Genomic DNA, 18689 nt, shown 5'->3' with positions numbered 1-18689 from the left:
TACTGCAAATCATATTGCCCAACCCTCTAACAGTTCTGCCAGCAACTGACCTGGGATGGTATTTTTTTTTTTTTTTTTTGAAAGGCTAAGTTGACTGGGTTTGAACTCAGAATACAGAACATCAGAATAAATATTATGAGACATTCCTTATAGCACTCTAAAAACTCTGCCTCCTTTCACAGTATATAAGTTCATGTGGGATCATGCAAAACTCTGGGTGATATATTACCAAATATTTTATTCTTTTCTCTTCTAGGCACAAGGCCCGAAATTTTTGGGGAGGGGGCCAGTCGATTAGATCAATCCCAGTACACAACTGGTACTTAATTTATCGACCCCCGAAAGGATGAAAGGCAAAGTTGACCTCGGCAGAATTTGAACAGGCATACAATCATGTGGTGGCGAGTTTGATTGCCAGACTAGGCTGTGTGTTGTGTTCTTGAACAAGACACTTTATTTCAGGCTGCTCCAGTTCATTCAGCTGTAGGAATGAATTGCGATGTCACTGGTGCCAAGCTGTATCGGCCTCTGCCTTTCCCTTGGATCACATCGGTTTGGATCACATCGGTGGCATGGAGAGGGGAGACTGGTATGCATGGATGATTGCTGGTCTTCCATAAACAACCTTGCCCAGACTTCTGCCTTGGAAGGTGACTTTCTAGGTGCAATCTCATGGTCATTCATGACCAAAGGGGATCTTTACCCTTTTACCCTTAACACAATTTATGAGCAGTGCTATCTTAAGGCATGGGCATGCTGGACAAGTTGCCCAGGGGCCCCACAGGCCTATAGGCCAGATTCTAAGCTATGTATGTTGTGGTTTGCTATCAATAAATAAATATAGGGTCCAGTGCATTAATTTGTCTGGTGGCCTATAATGCTGCTAAAACAGCCCTGTTTTGTGGTTATGGCCAGTAACGCTAAACTCAATGACTCTGGTCTGTCAGTAGTTCAAATATTTCTGTAATTATTAAGGTACTTTAACAAAATATACCATTCATCTCTGTATTCTAAAAGAGGCTGTAGGCATTTCTCTACCACCATTGCATTTAATAAGTCAGCATCACCAATTAAATCACAAATTTGATTAGATATTTAAAATAAATTAAAACTGAAAACCTACAAACTATAATCTAAAAAACATCAACCTTGTCAATTAGTTGGAGATCAAACAGCCTGGTTTTTGACATGTCATTTACTGATAACTATGGTTAAATAGTGATGTACTAAATTGCCTTAGAACTATTGCTGGCTATGAATTGACTTCATATATATCAGGAGATAGACATATTAACCATATAGCTAACAAAAGTATTCAGATTAGCTTGAAATATATTTAATTTAATTTCATTGATGAAGTCCAATTGATGTTTTTTCTAATTGTTTAACTATTGTGTGGTTATAGCTCTGCAGAGTCTGTCTATATGTGGTAGTTAGCTAGTCTTTTGATTTGTAATTACATTTCATGCTTCTGATTCTGACTAATTAAGTTTTACTTAATTGATTTAGTGACATTTTTGCATGAATTTCTTTCAAGAGAGACTATAGCTTCTAGTAAGATTCCACCTCACTGCTGTTTCATATGAATGCAAGCATACTCACTCACACATAGACAAGTTAGGCGCTTTATATGCAAAGACACATATATGCACACATGTATTTGTTTGAATTTAACTGGATTAATTAATGATTGTTTTTCATTCTTTGGTCATTTTTACTCAAGATTTTATAAGTTTCCCAAATGTAATATTGCTTTCATTATTTTAATCTAATGTAAAGATTTAACTTCAAACATTCTCTGGAACAGATTCAGAGTAATTCTGATATTTATTTAGACTAAATCACTGTAAAAGATTTTTAAATCTTAGATTAAAGAGTAGAAAGAACAGACTTGAAGTTTGTATTGTTTTCTCAAGGTAACGAAACTTTTTTTTTTCTGGGTTACAGAAATTGTGGAGCACCAAACTGTTTTCCTTTTTCAATCTTATTAGAGCTGACTTTGTTATTCATCTTTTTGGAATTTCTGCATCTGTCGGTGCATAAGATGTCCAAACTATGCAATTTCACCTGCTCAGTGATTTCTCATAATGTTCTCCCAATACCATTCCTTTTCTCTTCAGAATTATCGATTATCATGTAGTTTTTTTTCTTTATTTTGGCAATGTGATTTATGAACAATAGCATCGCCTGGCAGTGGTTCACTGCATTTCGATTGGCAAGAGTGGCAAAAATGTCTCTGTAATTCAATGGACTTAGTTTAAAAAAGCAATTCTTTTGCTGATGTTTACATCTTTTACCAACAAATAACCAAAGGTATAAGCATACATGCACACATTCATACATCCAGATATAGACACACATTACAGGTACACACACACATACACACACACATATACATGCATGCACACACACACAAACACTTACACACATACATGTGTGCATGCACACTCACACACGCACACACAGTGGGCTTCTTCACAGGTTTTGTCCACCAGGTTCCACTCGCAGGATTGAGGCATACTACTTAAAAGACTTCAACCAATACACATGTATTTTTGCTCCCTCATCATTTGATATTGATTTCTATCATTCACCCCCACTTGCCATCCATCATTCTTTCACCCCTATCCTTTCTAGTGCTGATGTTATAATAAAATTAAGTACCCGGTGGACTCTGTTAAGTGTAGGGTCAAGAGACTCCTTTAGTTCTATCAAACACATTACACCTTTCCAGTGCTGATGCCTCAAACAATGCACCCAAGACCCTCTGCAAAGTGGTTGGTGTTAGGAAGGGCATACGGTCATAGATACAAAACTAAAAACAAGACTTAGTAGATGAAGTTCTCCAACCCATCTAAGAAAATAGCTAATGACCCATGCTAACATAGAAAGTGGACATGAAATGATGACAATATTGACGATGAAAATAATGATGACAACGATGATGAGGATAATTACAGTTTCCTAAGGTTCCATGCAGTGAGACAAAGCTGAAACTATATGACTCCAAAACTAACTTCTTAACCATATAAACATACCTGCATCATTGATCTAGGTGACCAATGATGTTCAGACCAATCTCTCTGTCTAACAGTTACTGGTGTAAAAGCACCATCTGTTCGTGGCCGTTTGCCAGCTCTGTCTGGCACCTGTGCGGGTGGCACGTAAAAAGCACCCACTACACTCACGGAGTGGTTGGCGTTAGGAAGGGCATCCAGCCGTAGAAACACTGCCAGATCTGACTGGGCCTGATGAAGCCTTCCAGCTTCACAGACCCCAGTTGAACCATCCAACCCATGCTAGCATGGAAAACGGACGCTAAATGATGATGATGATGATGATGATGATTACCGTATTTATTTTGAGATGCTCTGTGTTTCTTTCAATTATTTTAAATATAACAAAGAATTTAGTAAAATAACTCAGTTACCATTAAGCTAGTGTTAGTAACATAAATTGTGACTAAGGTTTGGTGCAAGATTTTAATTCGAAACTTAAGAAAACAAGACATTTGTACTACAGAGCCAGAGGCGGTTTTGGCCGGGTTAGTAATGAAAGTGGGGGGGGGGGAGACATAAGAATATAAGATAAGTTATTTGAAACAGTGTTTAAAAACCATAATTACTAAAATAATGGGTGGGGTAATTCTGTATTGTTATTTTAACTTCCTCATTGCATTGTGGAAAATGACAGCTACTTTCTATATTTTGAGAGTGTTGTAGTATGTATCCAACTGTGTTGCATGGTGGCTTCATGAATAACAGAGTAAACAAAAAAAAAGAAAATGGAACAAAATCTAAAAGTGTAGACCAAAACAATCCAGGCATTTCTTGGTAGACTCAGTGCTGTTTGGCATTGCTGGAGTGATCAATATTGTCGAAGGTGCTAAAATTGTTGTGATCTTAAATCGACAGTTGATGGGGGTGGAGGGGGGAAATGTCCCATAGTGTAAGCTATATGTAAAATGTAGCAGCTGTAATGTCTTAAAAGACAGACAACCTGCAAATATTTAATCTCTTCATTAAAGCTGTCCAAACTGATGCTGAGAAAATAAACAGTCATTAACACACTGATACGTATAGTCACACAGATACATGTCTATACACTCGTAGATAGATTGCTATTTATACACACTCTATTTACACGTAATTACTCTCATGTACTTAGAGGAAAAAACATTTGTATACTAACAGATACATACACTGACAAGTATCAATACATACACAGCCATACAAACATGGTTCAGTAGCATCTCAGTACAAATACAAGACATATAGACAGTGGAAAGTGTGTTGATCTAATAGAGACGTCAGGCTGTAGTATACATATATACACACACATATATATATATATTAATTCAATATTTGGAGCCTGAATTAAATATAAAGGAAAACAACCTGTTTTCATATAAACAAATTGCGTTTACATATAACCAATCAATAGATAGTCTTTCTCAATGTAAGAGCTTCTCTCTGTAGAAGAACATGCTGAAGAACTGGTCATAGGATTACTAGAGAAATTATACAAAGCTTTGTTGACTATTCTTAATGCTGTTTTTATTGATTGTTGTTGATCTGTAGTTCGAAGCTATCTCTGATCAAGCTGATCTATAGAATCTAAGTAGAATGATTAAGTGCAACCCATCCACAGCTGCACAGCTTCAGGTTGTGTATATGGAGGTCTAGTCAAAGACCATACTGCACACTCTGATGTGCTGTAGATGGTTGTATACTGTGCAGTGTAAACAGCCTGAGAATGCTGTACTATCCTCATTGTCCAGTTTATTTGTGTTTGTCTGTAGATTATCATTATTATCGTGATGATAATGAATACAGGCAAAGTGAGCTCAGTCTGAATATAACAGCTGTTGCTTTTCTGCACTTTTTATAGGAGGGGAGCATCCTTATACATATTTAAGGCTAATAACACTATGGATGTTGCTGCTATTTTTGTGTGTATGTGTTGTTTTGATATTTTCCTTTATCGAGCTGAAGAAACAGTGTTCTTAGGATGCTGTTGTTGTAGTGTTCTTGATGAAGGCATATGACTTAGTTAGTGGTTAGGGTATTCAAGTCATGATTGTGAGGTTGTGAGTTCAATTCCCGGTGGTACATTGTATCCTTGAACAAGACACTTTATTTTATGTTGCTCCAGTTCTCTCAACTGGCAAAAATGAATAGAACCCGTATTTCAAAGGACTAGACTTGTCACGCCCTGTGTCACGCTGAATCTCCCTGAGAACTATGTTAAGGGTACACATGTCTGTGGAATGCTCAGCCACTTGCATGTTGATTTCAGGAGCAGGCTGTTTCGTTGATTGGATCAAATGGAACCCTCGTCATTGTAGCCAATGGAGTACCAGTGTTCTTGGAGTGTTGCAGACATACCTATTTGTTTTGCCTTTTAGTATTCACATTCTCTCAGGAGTAATGATTATTTATTCTCATTATTTTGTATCAATCATAAATCATTTTGTAGCTTTGAGATTTTGCAGAGATAAGTGTTAATTTTCAGAATGATATTGTAGTGTGAAAGGCCAAATCTGGCTAGTTTGATCATAAAACAGGTAGAACGTTTTGGTTGGATATGGCCAGTTTAAATGCTAAAGGATTAAAGCTGATTAAGCAAATGGATTGCAAGGGTTGAAACAAACTGTGCCTGGTCATTCAGTTTTATATCTTTGTTTTGTTGTGTAAGGCTTTTGTCTTGTTAAACCTGCTGTTGATTTTGTTCTGTTCCAAGTTGATTCTCATTGCGTCGACCTATGGTCAGATGCATTCCAGCCATGACTGTCCCTTCTTCTTTCAAGTATTTTTTTTACCTCTGATTACATTATCTTCAATGGGTCTTATTTTCAAGATTGTAGGTTATGATTTGAGATAGATTTGGCTGCTGTTTCCTAGAAGTCTGGCAACCACATAAAGTTCTTTTGTCACTTTAGTGTGTGTCCAGTGATGATGCTAAGCACACTGCTTTGTGTTTGCCATTGTTCATTATGATTTGTTACATAAATTTTAGATTATATCAACTGCATTGACCTTTCCTAGTTGAATTGGTGAAGAGCCTCAAAGTCAGTGGGTCATACTCTTTTCTCTAACTTATTTAAGGAAAAAAAAAATTAACAATCTTAACCATTCACAGGAGCAGGCATAGCTGTTCATAGGCAGAAAGGTGTGGCTGTGTGGTAAAATGTTTGCTTCTCAACCGCATGGTTTTAGGTTCAGTCCCAATGTATGATGTGTGACACCTTAGGCAAGTGTCTTTTACTACAGCCTTGGGCTAACTAAAGCCTTATGAGTAGATTCAATGAGCAGAAACTGTAAGTAGCTCATGAGGGTGTGCTGTAAAGTTCCTGGTTTTAAGGGTACCATGAAAGGCCTAGTTGGGGGCCCAAACTTCTGAGTTCTTTTACAGGATTTAGAAAAACTGAAGGACCACTGTTATAAGTGTGTGAATTTGAGGGGAATATGTTGAATAAAATCATAATTAACTGATCTTTCTGTATTTTCTTTTACCCCAAACCAGGAACTTTTCAGCACCCCTTCACATGTGTGTATATTTGTGTTTGTCCCCTACAAGTACTTGACAACTGGTGTTGGTTTGATTATGTCCCTGTAAATTAGTAGTTCAGCAAAATACACCAATAGAATAAGAACCTAACTTAAAAATAACAAGAGCCACACACAGAGAGCACAAACTTCTGCCAAGGAAAAACCTCTCAACGATTAGCTAGAGATGATTTTTAAAATGAGAATATCTGAAATAAACTTGACTGCTCTCACAAACGAGAATACTAAAAATGAACCCGACCACTCTTAAAAATTAAGTAAAAAAACAGGAAAAAATAATCCAGAATCCTTGTCAAGTACTGGATAGATCCCAAAATCTCATCAGTTTGTGCCAGTCACGAGGCCAAACATTCCTGAAAGTTTCATCCAAATCTATCCAGTGATTCTTAAGATATCTTGTCCACAGACAAACAAACAAACGAACAAACACAACTGAAAACAATACCTCTGCCTTTGCTAAGGCGGAGCTAATAAGCATTGGAGGTGATTTGTTTAGCTAAAATTCTTCAAGGTGGTGCACCAGCATGGCCACAGTCCAATATGTGAAACAAGTTAAAGTTAAAAGATAACAAAAAATGTTTTGGTTAGTAACTGTTAACATTACTCAGTTGTTAGTAATACTGCATAGCGACGGAATAGATTCATGACTTTTATAGAAGACAAGCAAAGAAGACCTACACGTAACTCTGCCATGATTATGATGTCTTTCTACATTTTTCCATTCCCCACCTCAACATAATATAAACATACGCACATAACTAGCATGGTGTATGCTTTTCTGATTGAATTGTGCTTTGAGGCAAATAACATGTTATATCCTTGGGCAGTCTAGCTAAAATATTGAAACCATATCACAGTTGAGTTGATTGATGGCAAAATATATATAAAATGTTGGAAGCCAATGATTTTACAGGTAGCTGCATTATATATATATATATATGTGTGTGTGTGTGTGTGTGTATGATGCAGTTACCTGTAAAGTCATTGGCTTCAACATTTTATGTATAAACATTCAGATTCTTGGAATCTTCGAAACCAAAGTAACATGGAGAAAGGAATGTAAAAAAAAAAAAATCACCAATAAAATGGCCAAACAAAATTAATGCTTCTTTGATATTTAAAGAAACTATGATCATAAATTGTTTCAAGAAGTAAAGTTATAAGGTATTTGTAAAATATCTTACAAGACACATTGGTAACCTACTCTCTTTCTTAATGACCACCGGTATAGTTTCCATAAAGCCAGATCCATTGGTGACCTTCTCTCCTTTCCTTAATAAACACTGTTATGGGTTCTTTAAAACCAGATCTTTTGGTGACCTGTTCTTCTTTTCTTAATGACCACCAGTACAAGTTCTGTAGGGTCAAATCCACTGGTAACATATTCTCCTTCCTTTTAATTACAACATTACCGTCTCCAAAAATACCAGATCCATTTATGACCCACCCTCCTATCTCACCTGCTAATGTGCTCTTGTCTTAGAGGAATTCAGTGAAGCATTGTTGTTGCTCTCAACAAGTTTTGACTATGTCTGAAATCAAAGTAGCTTGCCTATAAGCTTCATCTATTTCTAATCTTCTTAGGAACTTCCTATTAGATTACACTATTGTGGTGTTTATTGAAGGAGCTCTTTCTATGTCTCATTCTAGTGATTCTTGTGTGCCACAGAGTCAGTTCTATCCTTACTCTCTTCTTTTCATACATCAATGACTTACTTATGACCATGACTAACAATGCTGACTCTTATAATGATGGTACTACCCTTCATTCTTCCCTAAGCTTCTCTAACCATGCATGTCCACATGCAGCCTTTATTTCACATGTCAAACATACACTGACTCCTTGATTAAAAACCTGACAAGCATCCCCTAATGGGTTTATGTCGGTTTTGTCTCTTTCAACAAGAAAACACAAACACTGATTCTATGAGATAAATATCACTGCACCATTTAACCCTTGATTATGAAGAGTGCACAATTACTTCAAATATTGGTCATACCTGGGACCATATCCCAATGACTAGTTCTTCTTTCCAAGACAAGAAGGAACTTTAAGTCCCAACAATTATTGATATTCTACAACGCTTGGATGTGGCTCACAATGAAGTATTGCTCCTACCTCTGCACCAGTGCTTCATCTATACATTCAGGCATCCTAAATACTTCCAGAAAAGAACCTCTGACTGGTTGACATGAAGTCACTCACAGACATGCTCCAGCCTCTTTGGTGGTTTCCTCTTCCTGCCTTTTCTACCACTACTATAATGGCCTCTGATTTTAGGAGCTGACGAGATTCATGCCACCTCTACTCAGGCATTCCTAACCCACTCATCTCTTGCCCTTTCACCACCCCTGTTGTGTTCAATCTCCCAGACCTCACATTATCCACAACACTTAGTTCTTCCTCCTCAGGACATTAGCCTTCTGGAATTTCAGCTCTGCTCAAGTCTTTACTGCAGTTGTTGATTTGCAATAGTTCGAGTGGAATATTAATAATATTCACCTCACTGATCTAGGAGGGGCTGTGAAGGCTATGGGCACTGCTTACCCCTTCCTCCAGACTCTGCAAGTTAAAAAAAAAAAAACCCTTAAGTGAATAACATGAAGGAGACACACCTACTTTTTCCATTAAACTGTGCACAGTTCTTTCTTGGTTATATTTCTCCAATAAATCTATTGTATCAAATTTCTCAATTAAATCTAAGAATGCTAAATGGAAATTAACTGAAAAAATGTTCATGAATATTACTTGCAAATTGTTTTCTGAAATACAAATGCAGAAAGGGATTTGAAATGAGATTGAAAAAGATTTGTAAGTTAATGGGAAGTTTTAGAGTAGGAGCAGATCTTAAAGAACCTTGGAGGACATTAGAGTAAATCTCACTCAATCTGAAAACATTTTTTTTTGTTTTTTTTTGTATTTTTAGTCTCTAGTATCCATGAATACATTAAGGAATATAAATAACATAACACGGTGGAAGTTGTAGAATTTATTGATTCCATTCTTGGATGATTCCAAATGTCTAAAAGGTTTACAAGTGGATCAAGTTATTGAATGAAACTGAAGGAGAAAGAAATATTTACATTTAATCGCTGGTAGCATGATGCTAATTGAGAAAGAGATGAGATGTTTTTGCTATTGTTGTTCTTCAAAGATAGTTCCAAGATGGCTTTTGAGAAATCTGTGTTCTTGAATATATTACTGCATTGTAGTAGTGTAATAATAATGAAAGAAAAGAAATATAAAGATGAATAAACAAATAATGGAAAAAATAATTAAGTAAAAAGCAATTATTTTAAAATTGAGAGACTAACATCTAAAGTAAATAACGTTATAGACTGCTGGGATGAAGAATGTAAATTATTAATGGAGTTAGAAATGATAGAAAAATAAATAACTAAATGCAGCAATAATGACCATTTTTACCTTAGAATAGAAAATGGCCAAATTTGAATGCAACTAGACTCTTAAGAATGTTTTAGAATCAAGTGAACCATTTAGCATAAATATCAAAAAAAGATGTTGGCTAAAATATGCTAGGTGTTTAAAATGTTATTTTATTTAACTGTATTGTTTTGGAAAACATGAATTTTCACAGAAAAGCTCAGACAAATGTAAAGATTATTAACTAGAATGGAGTTTGTTTAATGTCTAAGACATCTGTATAGTCACCATTGTCTGATTTCAAAAAAGAAAAGAAAAAAAGACGACTTGACTATAATTGGAGTTAATTAGCTTAAAGTGAATAAGTGAATTTTTTTTTTCTTTTTAAGAACCTGAATGATTAATTAAGTCAGTTCTTATAACTAATTTCTTACAAGACCTGTTACACTCCAAGATAAAACATAAGACTACTACAGATTTATTTCTGTGATGAAATAAGGCAAATATTTAAATGCCATTGTTAAGTAGGGCTAACATACTTACTGTAGTGAAACCTTAACAAATTGTTTGATTAAAATAAAGAGGTGTAATGAAAAGAACAATCATTAGCTTGACTAATTCTGGTCAAGAATGATAAAGGAGATAACTCCTAAATTCCAAAAGACACAGAGACATCTGTTATCTAGTACTTCTCAATAGAAATATTGTGTGATATTTGTTCTGTCTGGAGAGACAATCTCTCATTACTCTGTGCTGTCAGACCTGCTGTGTACAATTGATTAGCCAGTCAGTAAGTTTAACAAATGAACACTATCATTCATCTATTGTAGTATTATATATGAAGGGAGAGGTGGGGGGAAGAAAGAAAGGCAGAAGGAAAAAAGAAAGAAAGCGATGAAAATTATCCAGCATGAATATGCTTATGAGATAAGTAGAGACATCCAAGCAATTAATACATTGAGTCAGACTGGTGCAAGCATGAACCTGAGAAAGCATAGAAACATAAAGCAAGAAAACAATCAAAAGAGTGTAAAATGAAGATAAATACACCAAAGGCAGAAACAGAAGAGTGTCTGACTTTTTAGATGGTACCCTTTATCAAAGAGAACAAAAGGTATTAAAAAAGGCAAGTGAAAGAGAAAATGAATGTGTGATACTGAAATTAAATTCTTCTGTTTACATGGCATTGATGGTTTCATGTGGAGGAAAGAGCTGTCATCATCATCATCGTCGTTTAACGTCCATTTTCCATGCTAGCATGGGTTGGACGGTTTGACTGGGTCTGGGAAGCCAGGAGGCTGCACCAGACTCCAGTCTGATCTGGCAGTGTTTCTACAGCTGGATTTTTACAGGTTCTCTGAGACCATAAGAGTGAGTCAGTTGATGTTCCTCTTGAAACACTACGAGTTGACAATTGCAGGAAATAATGAGCAGTATGCTAGTACCATGTAAAATACACCCAGCACACTCTGTAAATTGGCATTAGGAAGAGCACCCGGTGGTAGAAACCAGGTTAGAACAGGCCATTGGAGCCTGGTACAGCTCTCTGGCTGGCCAGCTCCTGTTAAACTGTCCAAGCCATGCCAACATGAAAAATATTGATGATGATGATGACAATATGTTAACTTTAGAAAGACTATTTAGGAAGAAAAGAAGGAAGGATTAGACATAATGGTTAGTGAGTGGCCTGGAGGAGGGGTGGGGCAAAAATAATATGGGTGATGTGAGGAGGAGAGATGAGTGAGACTGGTGGGTCTCTGTAGAAATGGAATGAAACTTGCCAGTTTGAAGAGCAGAGGTCACTATTAATAGCAGTAGATGAGAAATAGTAGAGAGCGACAGAGAATGCCTGTGACTAGAACGTTGATGAGCTACTCCATACAAGTCAGTGAGGGATGGCTGTTTTGGATGTATGATTTGCATGTGTGTGTGTGTATCATGTTTGTATGTGATTAGCAACACTGTCCCAAATGTGGGAACAGTATTCTAGTAGGGGTCTCACTTTTGCTTTTTAGATAGTTAACAACTGTTTGGAACTGAAGTATTTTCTGAGAAAGTTTGGTAAGAAACTCCTCCAGAAATATATATGTTTGCAAATTAAAAACTTTAAGAATGTACATGTGTGTGTGAGAGAGAGAGTACATATAAGGGGGTCCTGAAAGGTTCCTGGTTTTGGGTAAAAGAAAATACAGAAGGATCAGTTAATTATGCTTTCATTCAACATATTCCTCTCTCTGATTCACACACTTATTGCAGTAGTCCTTTAGTTTTTCTAAGCCCTGTAAAAAGGAACTAGGAAGGTTCTGCCTCCAACTAGGCCTTTCATGATACCCTTAAAGCCAGTAACTTTTCAGCACCCACTCATGTGTGTGCATGTTTGTGCATGTTTGTTTGTATATTAAGGTTTTTATCCGTACATTTTGAGCACCATCACTCTATACATGAACATCCAATTAAATCAACTCTTGACTGAGTATTTATTTCTCTCCTATCAGGTAAGTTGATCAAAGGAAATTTGCCTGCAGTCCATTACTAATCATAGGGTGTGCAGTCTCATGCCACACCTTATAATTATCGATGCCTTTTCTTCTTGGCCATTCATTATTATAGATTTTTTCGTTTCTTTATGGCTTTATTCACACATTCATGTTTCAATATATATAAATATATATAAGGCGGTTAACTGGCAGAAATGTTAGCATGCCAGGCGAAATACTTAGCGGTATTTCATCTGTCTTTGTGTTCTGAGTTCAAATTCCCCTGAGGTCAACTTTGCCTTTCATTCTTTTGGGGTTGAAGAATTAAGTGCCAGTTGTGTACAAGAGTCAAAATTGACTGCCCCGCCCTCTCCTAAAATTTCGGGCCTTGTGCATAGAGCAGAAAAGAATATATAAACATATATTTCCCTCTTTGAATATTTATTTGTATATATGTATTATATAGACATTCTCTCATTTATTGATTATTTCTATATAACTTTCACATACCCCACCCAGACACATAAACACCAACTGTCTCTTTCAATGAACAGAAGTGTGACAACTTAAATCCATATCTTTTCATTTATCCTCCAACATAATATATTTACATTATATTTTCTTTATGTATTGCAGAGTAAAATATGTATATATTTTGAAGACAGTTTAACCGAGGAAAAATCTGATATATTGAAAGAAAACTTAGTTAGGTAAATATAGTTTTATTCCTACTTTTTATGTTTATGTTGAATGAGAATATTTGTGACTACATTGTTCTCTCTCTGTTCACAGGTCTAAAGTTTGATTCACTAAACACTGAACTTTTCTTTTCTTATTCATCATAGTTTATACATAAGGTGATACACTGAAGCAAAGCAATTTAGATGTATTTGGTTTTATTAGAAGGAAGATAAAAGATGTCTAGCTATGTTATTCCCACACACCCACTTCACCGTTGTTTTACTAATCGCTAAAACAGATTAAAAGAAATGATAGAATTGATATTAATGATGAGATATTTCATACAAATTATTGATTTAATTGTTAGAAGAGGAAGCAGTATTTGATAGTTAAAACTATAAAGTTTCATCTTTAATATAAACATTAACTATATCATCCATAAATTCCTCCCAGAATGTCTTTGATGCTTTTACAACTTAAACCACGGCAGTCATGGGAAAATGTTATCATTAAATTGAAGAGTATTTTTCAGTTTTCAGCTAGTTTAATACTGAGTACAATTTCTCTCTTTACTTGGAATCTATCTCTGGTGGTTTATTGTCAAAGACATTAGTTACAGCATCTCATTTTTAAAAAAAATAATTTATTCATTCTTACATTATATATATATATATTTAATCTTTCATATATTGTAACATCAGTTGTTTTCACTGAGAAGATTTGTCCTACCTACTGTTAATTACTTGAAGTAAAATTTCAAGAGAACTCTAAACTTAAGTATTTTAATTTAAGGAATGCCTTATTACAAAACAATATGTTGTTTGCTGTTTATAATAATAATAATAATGAAATTATTGTATACAGTGCTCAGGTGCACCACAACTTGTCAGAAAGTGCATATAAAGTACATGCAGTAATGTAGAAATGTCCGGAAAGTGAACATGCTTGTGTGTGTATGGAGGGGAGAAGATCAAGTGTAGTGTTGGCGAATCTCAGGAAGCATGGAAGTCTTGAAGGATGCAGTGCTCCGACAACTAACAACCGATGCCGGCAGTTTGTTCCACACTTCAGCAACTCTCAGCGTGAAAAAATGTTTCCTGAAGTCATGGGAGCTGTGCTGTTTTCTTACTTTGTAAATATGTCCACGGGTGTTAGATGGGTGGAGTTTGAAGAGGTGCTCAGAGTTATTGTTATAGCATGTGTTCCCTGTCTACTGCCATTGTTAGCCAGTATAAATTATTAATTTGAACGAACCGACCTCGGAACTTGCTTCATATTTTTTTAAATATAATTTTAAGCCTGGCACTTATTCTATTGGTCTCTTTTGCTGAACTGCTAAGTTACGGGCAATGTAAACACACCAAAACCAGTTGTCAAGTAGTGATGGAGAAACAAACACAGACACAAAGAGAGAGAGACACATACATACACACACACACTCATACACACACATGCACACACACACATACATGCACACACACATGCAAGCACACACACACACACATGCACACAAGCACATATATATATATATATATGCAGTATTCCCTCGCCATATCATGGTTCACCTATCGCGGTTTATTATTTAAGCTGGCATTGATTCTTCTGTGGTGCTGTTTTGCATTTATAATAAAATAAATATATACAAATTATGATAATAATAATAAAAAAATATAACCTACAGTACTGTTTATACTTCGCAGATTTTCACCTATTATGGGGGTTTGGGAACATAACACCCACAATAGTCGAGAGATTATTGTATATACAGAGGGCTTCTTTCAGCTTCTATCTTCCAAATCCACTCACAAGGCTTTGGTTGGTCTGAGGCTATAGTAGAAAACACTTGCCCAAGGTGCCACACAGTGGGACTGAACCCAGAACCATGTGGTTGGGAAGCAAGCTACTTACCACACAGCCATGCCTGTTAACATTAACCTATCCTTTGTATGTTTTTTATATGTTAAGTTGATAACATCTTTTACTTGTAGTTCTTAAATTTTTGGTATTTTATTTTTTACTTCTTTCAGTCATTAGCCTGCAGCCATGCTGGAGCACTGCCTTGAAAATAATTTTAGTTGAACAAATTGATCCCAGGTCTTATCTTTTTAAAGCTTGGGACTTATTTTATTGTTCTCATTTTTTGTTAAATCACTAAGTTGTGGGGACATAAATACATCTACACTGTTTGTGAAGCAGTGGTAAGGAACAAACATCAAAGACATACATACCTACACACACACACACACATACACACACATGATGGTCTTCTTTCAGTTTCCATCTGCCAAATTCATTCACAAGCTTTGGTTGGCACACAAGGCTATAGTAGAAAACACTCACCTAAGGTGCTATGCATTAGGACTGAACCCAGGACCATGAGGCTGGGAAGCAAATTTCTTATCACACAGCCACACCTGCACCTATACCGGTTTTTATTTAATTTTTCCCTTAGTCGGAAAAGCATGTACTATAATTAAGATTTTTTTTGTTTACCAGCCTGTCCACCTATAGGCAAGACCTGTCACATTACAAAAATATCTTAGCTCAAACCAGTCAAATAAATCTACTTCTTTACTGTGAATACAAACACACTCACCTTGTGATTAATCCATGCAAAAATAACAAAAAGAAAATAATAAAATTCTGGTGAATATTTTTTTTTTGTCATAATTTTAGCTTCTCTCGTCTTACTAAAAAGCAAGTTTCTATTTTATATTCAGTTCTCCTCAACTGCTGTGGGATTGCGCTTGCTATTTCTCTATCATAACAACTAGGACAAAGTTTTCTATTATCAGCTACTAATTCACACCAAATTATTGACTTGTGCCGGCATTGTTAAAAGAAAGCTTTTTGTAATATTTTTATTTGTTACTCTTAACGGTGAGTACTGATATTTAGAAGAAATATTTTTCATAAGTAGTATTTTACTTTTTAGAAAAAAAAAGTGGTTATTTTTCTAAGCCTTTGTAAGGAAGAATCTACCGAATCTTAATAACCTTTTCAGGTTATTCTTTGAAAAAATGTATCAAAATTCTTATTTATTTGTTTGCACTTCAAGTTTTTTGTTGTTTTCACAGAAAATTGTACTGTTTGACCAGATTTATCATTTTGTTGCAATAACAGTTGCCTTTATGCTTTTTAAATACCCATTAGCCAAAAAATATATTTCTACCCAACAAGGGAACTTCTTTGTGGTGATTTACTGCAAAATAGCAGTAAAATCTCCTTTAAATCACTCCCTACAAGTTCAAAGAAAAAAAAGAGAGAAAAGAAATAGGGCGTGCATTAGATAATGATGTTTGAGAGTTTATAACCAGAGAATAAATAAATAAAATAATTAGGTGTGGTTGGTTATGGTTGGAATAACTTTGATCCTAGTTTTGTTCTGTTAGAAATAAGTTAACCAACAAGGATCTATATGTGGTTCAGTTGACTTTATAAAATTAGCAGTCAAACCTCTCTCAAATTAAACCTTACAGAACACATTGAGCAATATATTCCATGGTGTATAAAGACAGAATGATCACAGTTCAAAAGCCTTTGATCACGAGTCTAATCAGTCAGAGCTAACCTGGGGTTAAACAGTGCTTCAACAACTTTACCAATTCACCATAGAAATTACCCATGATACCATGCAATGGAATTGAAACCAGGACCTCATGATTTCAATTTGAACATCATAGTGTGCCCCTGAGGTTAAACAATTACAGCAAACTTCTTAGTGATAAAGCAACAATCTTTCCTCCTTTATATTTTACTCATTTGTTTCAGATTTTGGCACAAGGCAATCATTTTTGTTTTTTTTTCAGTTGAAGCAGGGTTAATCAGTTACTTCAATCTAGTACTTTAATTTCATTGATCCCAAAAAGATGAAAGACAAACTTGATCTCAGCAGGATTTGAACTCGGAATGTAAGGGTTGAAAGAAACATTGCTAAGCATTTTGTCCAACTTCTTTGGCATCACAAATGAAATAAACTGCACACTATATGAAAGGGAACCCATAAATTAAAAATTAACATATTCTTTAGCTTCACCATTTTTACTCTCTCTCTCTCTCTCTCTCTCTCTCTCTTTACTCTTTTACTTGTTTCAGTCATTTGACTGTGGCCATGCTGCAGCACCGCTTTTAGTTGAGCAAATCGACCCAAGGACTTATTCTTTGTAAGCCTTGTACTTATTATATCGGTCTCTTTTGCTGAACCGCTAAGTTACAGGGATGTAAATGCATGAGCATCAGTTGTCAAGCGATGTCGGGGTGGGGACACACAAACATATACACACACATATATATATATATACACACATATATATGATGGGCTTCTTTCAGTTTCTGTCTACTGAATCCACTCACAAGGCTTTGGTCGGCCCGAGGCTATAGTAGAAGACACTTGCCTAAGGTACCATGCTGTGGGACTGAACCCAGAACCATGTGGTTCATAAGCAAGCTACTTACCACACAGCCACTCTCACGCCTGCACACAGCCACTCTCATGCCTGCACATAGCCACTCCCATGCCTGCACATAGCCACTCCCATGCCTAATAACTGTTGTTGACCTCCCTGTAACTTAGTGGTTCAGCAAAAGTAACCAATACAGTAAGTACTATGCTTTAAAAAAAATAAGTACTGGGGTCAATTCATTCGACTAAAAATTCTTCAAGGCGATGCCCCAGCATGGCCGCAGTCAGATGACTGAAACAAAATAACATGATAAAAAATAAAGGATGGCAGAAGATTGGTAAATTATGAGTGAAAAGTTTCCATTATGCAGTTTCAGTTCTTCAGCCTCGCCTGGCACCTGTGCAGGTGGCACGTAAAAAGCACCCACTACACTCATGGAGTGGTTGGCGTTAGGAAGGGCATCCAGCTGTTGAAACATTGCCAGATAAGACTGGAGCCTGGTGCAGCCTTCTGGCTTCCCAGATCCCCGGTCGAACCGTCCAGCCCATGCTAGCATGGAGAACGGACGTTAAACGATGATGATGATGATGATGATGATTTGTGCAGCTTTCCATGTTCAGCTCAGGCCTCTTTACAAAATAAAGAAAATTAGAACACTTTATTTTGGTTTTCCATCTGAAATTTAGATTACTGTGAATGATCCACAAGTCATTATTAATGTAGTTGGAGTTGTCTTTCTCAGTGAACTGCAGCTTGCCATGCAGTTTTGATTACAAGCTGAAGCCATTTCACCATCTCACCAACTATGAGGATTGATGTTCAATGCATGAATAACAAGTTTACGTTATGCAGTTTTTATAAATTTTAGGCCGCTTAACTTGACAATAAATTTGTATTCTTAGTTGTAGTGACAGTTGTTATCATTCTTTTAACTCAATGAAGGTGCATGGCTCAGTGGTTAGAGCACTGGGCTCACTATCATGGAGTAGTGAGTTCAATACCCAACCAGGCTGTGTGTTGTGTTCTTGAGCAAGACACTTTATTTCACATTGCTTCAGTTCACTCAGCTGTAGAAATGAGTTGCGACATCACTGGTGCCAAGCTGTATCGGCCCCTTTGCCTTTCCCTTGGATAACATTGGTGGTATGGATAGGGGAGGCTAGTATGCATGGGC

The 18689-nt window shown here is 36.1% G+C and overlaps 1 protein-coding gene across 2 annotated transcripts in view; it reads left to right on the top strand.

Moving 5' to 3' along the window:
• The window catches only part of LOC115218295 (cGMP-dependent 3',5'-cyclic phosphodiesterase-like), a 614814-nt gene that overhangs the window by 129019 nt on the left and 467106 nt on the right, over window positions 1-18689 (top strand). For both annotated transcript variants that reach the window (XM_036508346.1, XM_036508347.1), the window contains one exon: window positions 13068-13141. In XM_036508346.1, the coding sequence (XP_036364239.1) occupies window positions 13068-13141 (74 nt within the window). The remainder of the gene's footprint in view (window positions 1-13067; window positions 13142-18689) is intronic.

This window comes from Octopus sinensis, linkage group LG13, assembly GCF_006345805.1.
Source record: "Octopus sinensis linkage group LG13, ASM634580v1, whole genome shotgun sequence".
NCBI lineage: Eukaryota > Metazoa > Mollusca > Cephalopoda > Octopoda > Octopodidae > Octopus > Octopus sinensis.
This window is presented reverse-complemented; position numbering and strand designations above follow the sequence as displayed.